The sequence below is a fragment of the Oryzias latipes genome, chromosome 23, assembly GCF_053564925.1.
Source record: "Oryzias latipes strain Hd-rR chromosome 23, Olatipes_Hd-rR_3.1".
Lineage (NCBI taxonomy): Eukaryota > Metazoa > Chordata > Actinopteri > Beloniformes > Adrianichthyidae > Oryzias > Oryzias latipes.
Genome location: NC_136259.1, coordinates 2,269,423 through 2,282,500, shown reverse-complemented (window position 1 = coordinate 2,282,500; position 13,078 = coordinate 2,269,423). Strand labels below are relative to the sequence as shown.

General features: G+C 44.0%; 2 protein-coding genes across 5 annotated transcripts in view; both read left to right on the top strand.

Moving 5' to 3' along the window:
- Window positions 1-7,997, top strand: part of etv6 (ETS variant transcription factor 6) — a 41,524-nt gene extending 33,527 nt beyond the window's left edge. For all 3 annotated transcript variants that reach the window (XM_078941755.1, XM_023952219.2, XM_023952220.2), the window contains 4 exons: window positions 3,973-4,563; window positions 4,653-4,795; window positions 7,349-7,449; window positions 7,523-7,997. In XM_078941755.1, the coding sequence (XP_078797881.1) occupies window positions 3,973-4,563; window positions 4,653-4,795; window positions 7,349-7,449; window positions 7,523-7,694 (1,007 nt within the window). In that variant the 3' untranslated portion in view covers window positions 7,695-7,997. The remainder of the gene's footprint in view (window positions 1-3,972; window positions 4,564-4,652; window positions 4,796-7,348; window positions 7,450-7,522) is intronic.
- A 135-nt stretch (window positions 7,998-8,132) lies between these two features.
- tafa2 (TAFA chemokine like family member 2) overlaps window positions 8,133-13,078 on the top strand; it is a 98,177-nt gene continuing 93,231 nt past the window's right edge. For both annotated transcript variants that reach the window (XM_023952222.2, XM_078941758.1), the window contains exon 1: window positions 8,133-8,658. The gene's annotated coding sequence lies outside the window, so the exon portion shown is untranslated. The remainder of the gene's footprint in view (window positions 8,659-13,078) is intronic.

Sequence of the window (13,078 nt, the reverse complement as noted above, 5' to 3'; positions counted from 1 at the left end):
ACAGTGGACTAAAATAATCGTTGCAAAACGCTCAAATCAATTACATATTTACTACAGAGTGCTGCACTATATAGTTGTTTAGTAGTTAGGGTGGGAATGTGTACCAAGCAGAAGTCCGTCTGTCAGAATTTCTGAATTATGAGACGGTTCTGGCTTCATATTTGTCCCCCGCTGTGGAAACTGTTCACGCTGTCTCCCCCCTATCTGCAGACCAGGAAAAGCACAGCAGCTGATGAGGATTAAAACAGAAATGGACAAACATTAAATGTGCAAAAACAGTTTTTCTGTCACAACTGTTGGACTCCGTATGTGGATAAATGTCCAGCCTGCTGCTGTTTTTGTGATGACATCATAAAAAAAGACGTACTTCTGCGTCCACCTAAATGATGTCAATTCTGTCGCCGTTTTTCCGCGATCTAGACGTCGCCATGTTGGAGCCGGATGTTGTCAGTAATGCCCCAGTCACAATCGCCCTTACAGGTGGATACGGGCGAAAATGGGCGAACCTGTAGGGGTCATAGTGAACACTGAAGACGTAAGGCTGTGTAAGCGGGAAACCTGCGCGCTGTGCAAGGAGCCCGTCGGTGCCGATCAACTGACAAGTGTGCAGCCTGACTGTTAGAGATGAGGAACTGAGATGATCAGAGTGTGGTTTTCGGGAGCCCCTTATGTCCCACGTGCACTCAACGTGCGTGCAGCGTTTGCACACGTTCAGTCAGGAGCCAGCACCCGCACCTTAGGGTGTGACGCAAGGACACCACGTGACAGCATCACCTGTACGTGTGACTTACATCATCCCAACAAAAGCTCGACGATACATTTACCACACGCACAATGATGACACACCCCTCAAGATGTGGCCCCCTTCTCTCTGCAGCCACCTTCGGGCCCGGACCACCCAAGAAACCTGCAGCACCTGTAGAGGTCAACCCCCTTACGGTGCCTAAGGCTGAAGCAGTTACTGGTCCGCGTCGGTCTGAGTCAGCGTTTCTATGGCAACCATTCTTGCCAGTCAGGAGTGAGCTTGTTGGAAGGCCACACCCCTACCACCTGAAAACGGGCTCTGGAGGATCTGTCCATCTAACAGTTTGACGTTAGATTTGGTTGGTCGGTTCATAACTTGAATCCATTGAACTACGAAAAGAGATATAATGAAAAAAGAGGATTATCAAGAACAAGTTAAAAAAAAAGTAAGAAACGTTCTTCTGACCAATAGAATGACGGAGTAACCGCTGTTCTTTCTCTGTAGAAGTCTATGGGATTTTGGCTTCTTGGAGCCAGCAGGTACTTCCTGTTTGGAACGCCATGGGGGAGGGGCCACTCAGTCCAGATCTCATATAGTCAATGATTTTGACCCGGAACAGGCATTACTGTCGTTCTTTAAAAACGTCTCTGTATGCGTGGAACTGTCTGGAAAGTGCTCCGATCATTTTCCCTCTTTACTCCTCAATCGTCTTCTAAACCGATGAGTCATCTTAAGGTGGAAGTGCTGGGAAACCGCAACAGGGTCAGAGATTCTCACAAAAGTCAAACTGAACCAGGACGTTTCTTTGTTCCTGTCTTGGTTTTGGTTCATCAAATCTCCAGTGGAAGCGTGAACTGCCTTGTCAAGGTGCAGCGGCCGATCGCCGCCTTCCAGGAAGCTGTGATAAAGTTCTGTGAAACACCTGAGACCGCCTCCTGGCCCTGATCCGAGGAAGTGCGGCGGAGCAGCAATTATGTGGAGCAATCACTTGGCAGACGGGTGGAGCGGTGGAACCGGCTCTACGAGGAAACGCTGTGCGGTCTGAGCGAACCCGACGAGCTGTCAGGTCGTCCTCGTTCTGGTGCTCCTCCACAGGAGAAAGGAGATTCCTCCTTTAAGCTGACGCTTCTCTGCAGAACGTTTACATGCATATGATCAGAAAACCCGGCTGTGAGGTCCTACTGACACCTTGTGGTTTGTAAAATGTGAACAGAAAGTTTAGAGGATTCTCACTTCCTGGCAGCAGGAAACATTGATGCCGGCAGGAACAAAGAACATGTGACCACAAGTGTTGATGCACTCACACAACCACACAATACCTTATATATACATGTATGTATATATATACACCTGTGTGTGTATATATCTATATATATATATATATATTCTTTTTCATTGTTTTGACGTGTTCGTGATTGTTTCTTGTTTCTAACAAATAAATAGAATAAAAAAATAGAATAATAGATTGAATAAATTTAAATGAATTTCACACTAACTCCCATGTTATTTTAAACAAACACACATTGAAAATTTCTTACTTTTTGAGTCCATGCTCCGATCCTTCTCCACAAAAACCTCTATGATCTGTTGGAAAAGTCTTCCTGATTTTCCTTTATTTTATATGAGTTTCTTCTCTCAGTGGAGAAAGACGTCCTTAGTCGGTTTCTATGGCAGCAGTGTAGCTACAAAGCAGCTGTCAGCTCACGTCTGCCCCCTGCTGGTGAGGCATGCCTCACCTGAAGCCTTTTCTGTGGGCCTACAGCAGGGCCTCCACAGCACGTCTCTGTTAACATTGAATCCAAGGCACACCTGACATCATTAACGATTTTTAACAAGGCTGGTTCAGTACTGTGGTTCGTTCTAAAGCCAGACTGGTTTATCTCAAAAAGGTTGTTTTGTAGGAGAAACTCATTAAGCTGAATAAAAGCAAGTTTTTCTAAAACTTTACTTAAAAATGGCCCGTTGGACACAGGTCTGTAGTTATTAAAAACTGAAGGGTCTAAATTAGTTTTCTTGAGTAACGGTTTCACCACTGCCGTTTTAAAGGCAGCAGGAAAAATACCGGTCTGTAGAGAGGAGTTCATGATATTTAAAATCTCACTCTCAAAGACCCGTAACATGATTTAAAAAGTGAAGTAGGGATGGGGTCTAAAAAACAGGTCGTTGGATTAACTTGGGAGAAAACTCGACCAAGTGTTGCAGCTTCAACCAGGTCAAAACTGTCCAGTGCTTCCTCAGGTAAAATCAAGCCATCATTACCAATAAAAAGGCTTTTCTGTCCTTTTATGATGTTTGATCAGACAGAAGCGATCTCACTCCTGAAGTGGTCTGCAAAGTCCTCACACAATGAGGCTGGCATTGTGTTTTTGTTCACATTTCATTTGATCAAAGACTCAATCGTGGTGAACAGGACTCTGAGATTATTTTTATTTACAGAGATGATGTTCGTGAAGTATGAATTTCTGGTCTGTTTTACTGTTTGATTATATAGTTTTAGTTGGTGTTGTTATAGTTGATAGTTTGTGTTTTCTCCAAAGTCTTTCAGCAGATCTACAACGTCTCTTCAATTGTTTAATTTCCTCAGTTCTCCAAGTTTTCCATTATAGGCTTGTATGTGTCTTATTTTCCCACTAACAACCACTAGAGGGCGCCATAGGTGTGTATATCAGTATATGCTGTTGACAGCAATGCAGAGAAAGAAGCAGAACTCAGTCTTATGTTCACCCCCCCCTCGGGAACGCGCTTTTAAGCAGCAACATCCGATGAAAAGTTGCCTAAATACGCCTTTCATATTACAAACTCTGGCGTTCACGCGTAGCTACGAAGCTTCTACGACCATTTTCGGGCTCTACGTACAAAACGTGCGACCATTGAATGCCTGTTGAAAGTTAAACCAGTCCAACTTTGACCAATCAGGGAGTCAGACTCGGAGAGGTGAATTTCTAATGATGATATTGATGTCCTAGAAAACCACCCAGGTTTTTGGATTGTTGCATAATCATAATTAAAGACCGCTGGGAACGCTTTGAAAAAAGGTTTTTTGAGGCCTAACACGAGAATCAAAGGGACAATGCTTCTTTCTGAAACCAGCCTCCAGTGGTGATCTGAGGAACTGCAACAGTTGGGGGGCAGCTTAAAGTGGAATCAAATATGGGGGCTTGATATCAGAAAGTGAGGACTTTGATGTCTGATTCACTCTGAATTTATCTCTGAAATGTCTTCCTCAGAAACGGTACGGCGGACACCACGAGGTACTGACCCCCTGCCTGAGCATCCGCCCACCATTGAACTGCGGCACCGCTCCCGCTCCCCCCACAACCCGACCCCCCGCCGGTTCCCTCCCGAGCAGGATGACCCTCGCCCCGCCTCCGAGGACCACCTCCAAAGCCTCCCCCAGCTGCCTGACAGCAACCACCACCTGCCCGACGACATGTACCCCCTGTCGGTGTCACCGGCTGCCCCCAACGGCCGCTGCGCAACGCCAAGAGGAGCCCCCTGCCCGGGCAGCCCTGGGGTCCAGGAGGCGGGCCCTCCTCGAGTCATCCAGCTCATGCCCAGCCCCATCATGAACCCTTTACTCCTGAGTCCCAACAGAGGCGGCGGCGGAGATTTCAGACACAGCCGGGGCGGACCCCCGACCCCGGTGGGGATGGAGAACGGCCGTGAGGGCAAAGTCCACGTTCACCCCCACCAGCTGCTGGTCCAGCAGCATCTCCTGCAGCAGCAGCAGCAGCAGGAGGACTCGATGTACAGGAACCACGTCATCATGCCCGTGTCTCCTCCTGAGGAGCAGCAGATGCCCATCGGGCGCATAGCAGGTAAAGTTCCGAACCTTCTAGAAACCTCTGTGTGAGAGGAACCAGAGAACCTCCCCTTAACAGGCTCCTTTACCTGTGGGGCCTGACAGACTGCCGGCGGCTGTGGGACTACATCTACCAGCTCCTGTCGGACAGCAGGTACGAGAACTACATCCGCTGGGAGGATCCGGAGAGCAAAGTCTTCCGCATCATGGATCCCAACGGCCTGGCCAGGCTCTGGGGCAACCACAAAGTAAACACCTCCACCTGACTCCCTTTCTGCTCCGTCTGCAAAAGAAGATCTTAACGTATAAATGTCACGTCTATGAAGAGCAAATGGAATCAGCGAGCCGGGTCATGAGGTCATGTGACCTCTGAACACCCTATTGTTAGTTTGTAGCAAGATGTGAGAAGTTTGCTCAAATATTCCCGCCTGCCAGCCGTGTCCCCGCTCTGTACTTCATAGCTCTGGTTAAAAGATCGCTTTGGAAAATGTTCACTGTGTTCCATTAAAGAATGTGCAAGTATAGGAGAATGCCACTTTTGCAAGGTCGCCACGTGCAAAACGTTCAAAATCTACAACTTAGAATTCCAACATTGTTTCCATAATTGCTTCCAAATGATGGCCGAGAAGTTCGGAAATGATCAATGAAAATCACGAGTTTTCGTTTGTATCTGCTACTAAAGGTGCAGTTTCTTTTTAATTCAAGATGGAGGTTTCTTCCCGAGGTCAAAGGTTGGCAAAACTCCAGGGGTCGTTGTAGACTTAAGTTAGCACCACGTGTGTAAATGTTTGCAAAAATTACTCGAAAGAAGGTAATTTTCCTTAATTGTAGAAAATCCACAAATCTCTGATTTTGGCACAAAATGGCCGCCAAATCGTAGGTCATCTGGCCATCCCACAATGATTGGAAAACTTCCTATGGAAATCCTGACAAGTGGATATTGATTTCCTTAGAGAATTGTAAATATTTTTCACCCGAATTACATTTTTTAGCTGAGTCAGCAGATTATTTTGGCAAAGGTTTTTTGTTTACCAAGCCCAGAATTTTGACACTGTCATATCGTACGTTATAACCGGAGAATTCATGTATACGGTTTTTACGACATTGTGATAAGAAATGTGAGAGCTAGCTGAGATCGCAACAGTTGCAAAATCGACACACGCACGCCTTTCAAACTTCTAATTCCAACATTTTTTCCACAGTACTTCGCCATTGATAATCGAGAAGTTACAATCAATAAAAATCCTTCAGACGAGTTTTAGTTTGTATCTGGAGCTAAAAGTGTTTTTTTTTAATTCAAGATGGCGGTGGAACTTCTGTGGTCGTTGTAAACTTAAGCTAGCGGCATTTGCGTGAAATTTCGTGAAAATGGCACAAACTAAAATGTTGTTTTCCCATTTTGTCGAAAAACTTCAAAAACGGCAAATCTCAATCTTTGCCACAAAATGTCCGTCAAGCCCTAGGTCGTAAGGTCATCCCATAATAACTTCAAAACTTTCTTTGGATATCCTCGACACGTGTGTTTTGGATTCGCTGCTGTATTTTGATTTTGTTTTTTTGGCTTTCCACGCATGCGGCGGGGACAAATTTCTGCTCACACTTAGTAGAAATTGTTCCAACTGTGAAAACAAAATGGTGGCCCATGATAAACGTTTCACTACAAAGTGATTGACACCCCTTCCCTTGACCAATCGTGGTCAAGGTTCAACTTGACCAATCTGAGTCCCTGATTGGTCAACCTGACCACAGATTTGTTAGTGACAAATCTTTAAACTCACAGAAGTGCCAACCGCAGAATCCGAATAGAGCTGAGAAAGAAAAAGCTTGGCGTAAGATTCATGGTTGTACAGGGTGCACACCAAACCTCGTCCACTAACAAATCTGTCAACGTAGCTTTACATCAAAGTTGCCGATTTTACCCAAAAATGGCGGACAACAGTGTGCGTGGCGTCACTGCAAGTGGTTCCTACAGCAGAGCAAAGCTGATCCGGAAAACCGCCATTTCCACGTCCGCGGATGTCGAATACAAGGCCTCTTAAAATGCAAGAGGGATTAGACACTGGAAGAAAACACGCCGTTTACACGCCATATCTATGTTCTAATGAAAACCGGATCTTTATCTATTCCATTAAGACATGCAGCAGGTGATAGAACTTTTTTTTAAAGTGTACTTTTTTGTTAAGGCTTTTGAAATCCAAGACCCCGTCATGTACCTCCTACCCCGTCCTGTCTGCATCACGAATGAACCGGAAACATATTTATATCCATGTGAGCTTCTCCAGAAACATTTTCCAGAGGAACCAAATCAAGCTCGATACATGAAACAGAATAGCAAAGAATCTCCCTGTAAATCTCTAGAAATAAAATAACAAACCTGCGAATCGCATCATCAGGCTTTAAAAGTATGAACGCCACTCAGACGGACAGTCGCTGCCAAAACCGTTCAACCTAGTCCGCACCGCTGCAGGAGGGACGCGGTACGACCGATGTGATGGCCGATCGCTGTGACGTAGAGGTTTCTTCTGATTCTGAAAGATTTTTGAGGTTCTGTGGCTGATGTTAGCGCTGATGACAATGGTTTTCAAAAGACTGGACTTTTGCCCCAACACAGTTTGAGATGACAAAATGTGTTTAAAATAATAAAACAGGATTCAGTTTTTTTAAAACAGAAAAGGAAAAATCCAGTCCAAACTTCACAGGTTCAATGCTATCTGCTGCCCCCTAGTGGACACAGTGAGCATTTCGATCTTTTACTGAAGAGCCATTCTTACAAACTCCTGTGTTTTTTTTGACCTTTGCAGAACAGAACCAACATGACGTACGAGAAAATGTCGCGAGCACTGAGACACTACTACAAGCTGAACATCATCAGGAAAGAGCCGGGCCAACGGCTTCTGTTCAGGTACGTTTCCTGGAGCTGGATTTCCAGTCCTGCAGCTCCGCCTGCTGAAAACCCTCCTTTCTGCTACCTGCAGGTTCATGAAAACCCCGGATGAGATCATGAACGGCCAGGCCGAGCGTCTGGACCACCTGGAGTCGGACACGTACGAGGAGATCTACATCAAGGAGGAATGCTTGGGGTCGGCGGCGGGCGGGAAGGACCCCCATGAACATGTTTCTGAAAGCGATGATGGCATCTACAACTGATCCGTGGGGAATTTGGACACTCGTGTTGGGGGAAGGGGGGGTCTTGGTCTAAACTTTGCCTTAAGATGATTTTTTTCCTGACCTGCTGTCAAAAAAAAAGAAAAAAATGGAATGAACATGTTTTATTGGATGGACTCGGCGGAACGCAAAGACTCTGCTCCTCGTGGTTTTGTGTGTGGGGTTTTTTTTGGGGGGGGGCTTCATTGCGTTAGTTTCTAAATGGAAAATTGTGTGTTGGAGTGTGCGTGAGAAAGCGTGACAGACTGTTTTCACCATGAAATAAACCTTTTGATCAAACTGCAATTCCTTCAACGTCCACATGGTGGCAGCAGAGGGCAAGTTTAGCCTCCAATTAATGATTTAATGATTTTGGCGCGTGACAGGTTTAGAAACAGTTCTGGTTATAATTGCTTGACATATGTATTTATATTTAACCCAGAGACACAAATCGAATTATTTAATTATAAATTTTAGACTTTCTACCTTTATTGAGATTTAAAAAGATCCCTAGGTTTCATCTGCAGATCCCGAGCGCAGAAAGTAAGCGCCCCTTAAAACCCCAGAAAAGTAATCTGATTACTGCACAGCTCTGTCCCCTGAAGTAACGGCGGCGCGCCACAGTCTCTCCTTAAAAGTTGGTTGCGCGCAGAGCGCAGCTGTCAGAGCGGGAGAGCCGCGGCGCAGCGCGGATCGAGAGGCTGCAGGTGCGTTCCCCTCCCGCACGATCACGCACCGATCAGGCCGCCAAGCTTTGGACTCCGGATGGGATTCTTCTCTGAAGACGGATAATCCTGTCTGACCAGCCTGGTTTTGAGGAGAGAAGCTCTGTTCTCCCCCTTTTCCTGTGGACCTCCGTGGGCGCAAATGTGTCCACGCCACAGACTCGCGGCTGGATTGTAGCAGCACGAGCCTCCCATGGTTTAAAAGGGCGTCGAGGAGCCGGAAGGGAGTGGGACGTTGACAGGTAAGATGCCGTTGAAAGGGGCGAACTGCCATTTTTGGTGGGGGTACCCTCCCCACCCAAGCACACACCTGCACCTGTGCGCGCTCCGTGCGCACGCACGCACAGCCGCGGAACCTCGCAGGAAACATTCTTCCAGGATTTTCCAGGATAACAACTAAATTCTGATTTCATGAAGCTTTAATATTTTTCTTTTCCAGTTTAAATGAGACTTTTTTTTTTTTTTTTTATTCCACTGCTTTATTGTTTGAGTCACCGGTGGTGTGCGTGGACTGACACGCAACACTGAACTTAAGAAAATCCAAAACAAAAAGATCTAAAACCTGGAAAATAGGATCTTTTTTATTTACAGACAGACTTAAAAAATAGACATTTAGAGAAACTGCTTCATTGTTTTTTTTTATTGTTTTCTAATTTAAGTATAATAATAAAAACAAAACTCAAAACAAAGAGGATGTTGCATCACCGACTAAACAAACATATTTATAACAGTGAATGACATCCAAAAGCAGCAGCCAGAATCAAAGACAAAGTTTCAATTTATGATTTTATTATTTTAATAATAAGTTTTCATTCAGTTCCTTTTTATATACATTTTTTAACTTCAAAGCAAAATGACTTTATGCCTTTCTTTCTTTTTTCAAAACCACGTTTTTACTCATTTTCTTTTTTTCAGGAGCAAAAAAACTTCAAATCAGTCTTTTGAGAACCCAAGGACACTTTCTTTCTGAGCTTTTAAAGTTGATTTGCCTTTAATTTTGCTTTCATTTCAATAGCAGTAATAGAGTCCAAACAAATCAAGAAAAATATGTAATGAAGTAAAGAATCTTGTGTTTCGAGAGTCCAGGTTTGACCCCGCGGTTCTTCAGAGTTTATAAAAAGACACAAAAGCCTCGTTCCATTTTGGTGTTTTAGCTTGTTAACCATGAAACTGTAGCAGGGAGGGATTCAGCTCTACTGAAAATTTGAAAAAAAGCCTCAAAAAAGTCTTAAATTCATCAGCTGGAGCTCCGGCGCCGAGGCTAACGGTAGCAAACATCAGCGGCGTGGCGGGGACAGATGGGGGCTGATCTCTGCTCTCCCGCCTCCAATGCCGGCGAGGAGTTTGTCACCCAGAGACGGATGGAGCTTTAAGCTGCATGCGGGGGCAGGATGGCCGCCGTCACCTTCAGGAGCACCTCAAAAAAGTCCTGGGGGGCTTAGAGGAGGCTTCCAAAATGAAAGTAAATCACACAAATAATGTCGTTTCTTATTTCACCTCAGAGATGGACGGTAAAGATCAAATCAGAGTCACTGACAGTTTCGACGATTCTGTCTTTTGTCCTGGAATTCATGACATTTGCAACCCCCCCAAAATGATATCTTTGACCACAATTTCAGCTTTTCCCCTCCTGGATAAGCGAGTTACTTTGCGATGACCCCCTAACCCCCAAGAGTAAAATACTGCATTTTAATTTTTCTAGGTCATCTCTTACCCATTAGTCATAAATATCAGGGTTTCCCATGAGGCTTTTATTTTGAAAATCTGATGGACATTGATGTTAATTGACTTTATCAATGAAATGAGTTCTTTGCAAATGAACCAAGTAATTCAATCTTTTTTTTTCCTGTAACTATCTGAGGCTTACTCATTTTAAAGTCACTCTTTGATACCAAAAGTTTTTTTTTTAAATGTGTGACAAAAGATAAAATCTGTCATCCTGTAACTCTTAGCAGGACAGATTTTTTTATTCCATTGTTTTCAGAGGTGTGCGGGGACTAATGCACAAGATCCCTGTCATTCTTGTCAGGGTCTATTTTCAGTGACGAACGTTTTTTTCTCTCCGTCTGTTTGGGTCACTTTGACTGGAACGCCACACACGGCTAAATCTGTGTCTATCTTCCTCAAACTACCTTCATAACATTTTGCTAACTCATCTAAGTACCATATTTTTCTGCACCTCAAGCATGTTTGGTTGGGTGCTAGTGAGAACATGCTAACGCAGTTAACATGTAGCCGTGTCGGACTGTTTTTCTTTCTTTCTTTTAAACGTCTGGCTAACGAGGGTGGATGACAGGTGTTGTCAATACGCTAACATAGCTAACGCTTCTAACACGGCTAATGTGTAGCGGTGTCGTACTGTGTCTTTATCACGTGTTACCAACAATTTGGAAGTTAGCACATAGCCACAGTAAAAATTGTTGTAGCTGTTTCATTTTCTCACGTGTTGCCAACAAGGTTGGGAGTTACGCGAATTGTCAACACTCTAAAGGCCCGTACACACCGCGTCTAATTTTTTGTACATGTTGCTAACATGGTTGGAAGTTCCATGTATTGTCAATACGCTAACGTGTAGCGGTGTCAGACTATGTTTTTCTCACGTGTTACTAGCAAAGTTGGAAGTTAGCTAATAGGCACAGTAATATTTGTTTTAGGCGGTATCAGTCGTCACTGTAATTAGGATTTAAAGTCACGTTTTCTAGAGTTTTTGTTCCCTTGTGTTCAAATTGTGTTACAAAAGTTTAAAGCTGCTGTTCTATAACTATTTGATGGTAAATAAAACATCATAACTTTCTAAAACATTTATTTCTTTTAGCGTGTTCAGGTCACTTCACCCCAAATGGACTTGATAGACACACATTTAAACAGCGTAAATGTGGTCAAATCTACCTCTGACTAGCTTTATAAACTGACTTTAGCTCAACTAATTATCGGCCGATAAGGCGCCTTTATTTTTTCCAGAAATACAACAGTGCGGCTCATGTTACAATTTTTAAGGGGGGTTAGGTGGGAGTGAGCGTAGTCATAGCAACGTTTGCCTTAAAAGTACTTTTTTGTTTTTTTCTAATGCTTTTTTTTATAGCGATCTTGCATTTTTCTTGCACATTTGACTTTCCTTGATGAGTAAGTTTCAAAGTGAGGATTAGCCGTGAGGAAGATGAGGTCTGAAGGCTCCATGTGGGGGATTTCACCGTGACCTCTGCTCATCCGGGTGGGCAGGTTTCCACCGTGGACAGATGCTTCGCTCAGAAAACCTCTGGCAGCTCGCCGTTCAGCTGGAGTCGTTCTCCGTGGATGCTGGAGTTTTGGGGGCGTCTGGCATAAGATCAGGGTCCCCCCCCCTCGCCCTTCCAGCTGGGGGAGCCGGTGCCAGCAGTCTGGCCAGCTCCTGTCGATAAGCCAGTGTCACAGGTTTTTTTTTGGTGGCACCGGGTCACATGGTCTCTTTTTGCTGCTCTCTGATCCAAACCTGTGACACAGAGGCTTCAGGGTACGCTGCCCCCTCGCCGCCCGGGCCAACTTGGCTCCTCCTCCAAGCAGCTGTGACACTCGCTGTGCACAGACCGTTTTTTTTCCCTTTTATCTGTACATTCAGCAGCTAAGTTAAGCTGAGCGAACGTTTTTCTGCTTCCTGTGGACGGCATGTGGGCCGACCATTTTAGGCGTCACCGCTATGGTTTGTGCTCCAGAACCGCGGTTGGTGTAAAAAGTCGGCACCTGATGGGCCCCACCGTTTGATGCCAGCGTGAAGCGAGGGCCGCTCCATCCTGCCTTCCTCTGATGCTCGGCCTCCTCTTCTTCATCTGAAGTCTCAGCCAGCAGCTGCAGAAACGACGAAGCAGCTTTGCTTTGGGTTCCCTCTGACCTCTCATCTTCACTTTGGCGTCTCGATTTCAGCAATAAACGATTTGATCTGAAAAAGTCCATTCACAATGTCATCATCAATCATCTCTGTTCATTCTATAGATTAACTTTAAATATGTTTTAACGGTTTCTCCTGTAAATACTGGACGTAAAATGTTTTTCTGATTAAAATAAATCATTTTGATATATTCTAATAAATAGGCAATAAAAAAAAATTTGTTTTATTGTTTGTAGCAGGATGAAGGTGAACTAGACAATTTAGTTCCTGGATTTTACTTTTAAACTTTTTGCATTTATATTAATTATATGCCGGATTTTTTATTTATTTACTATATTTGTTTTTTTTACATAACCAATTTTTTCCGCAAAAACAAAATAACAAATTTTAAGTTATTATTTGGTATGTTTGGGAGAAAAAATAAAACCAGTAGTGTATTATTTTTCTTTTTATTTAGAAAAATGCTTTACACAAACAAATATGTATTTGTAATCACTAATATGTTAGTTCAGGTGAGGCTTGATGCAGAGACGTCTTTGGTTTTCTATTAATAGGCGGTTTGTCTTTTTCTTGCATAAAGAGCAGATAAACTCTGAAACTCTCAACGGAAAAGAAACAAAACTTTAACTTCTTGGTTATTATTTGTTCATAGATTTATCGATTTCTTCTCTCCTCCTATGTTTAATAAAAAGGTATGTAACCCTTGTGCTATCCTAGGCACTTTACCATTGGGAGTTGGGTCATCTAGACCCACTAGACAGTCCTCTGAACCTTTTTTCTTCAATGATTTGTGATCTTCA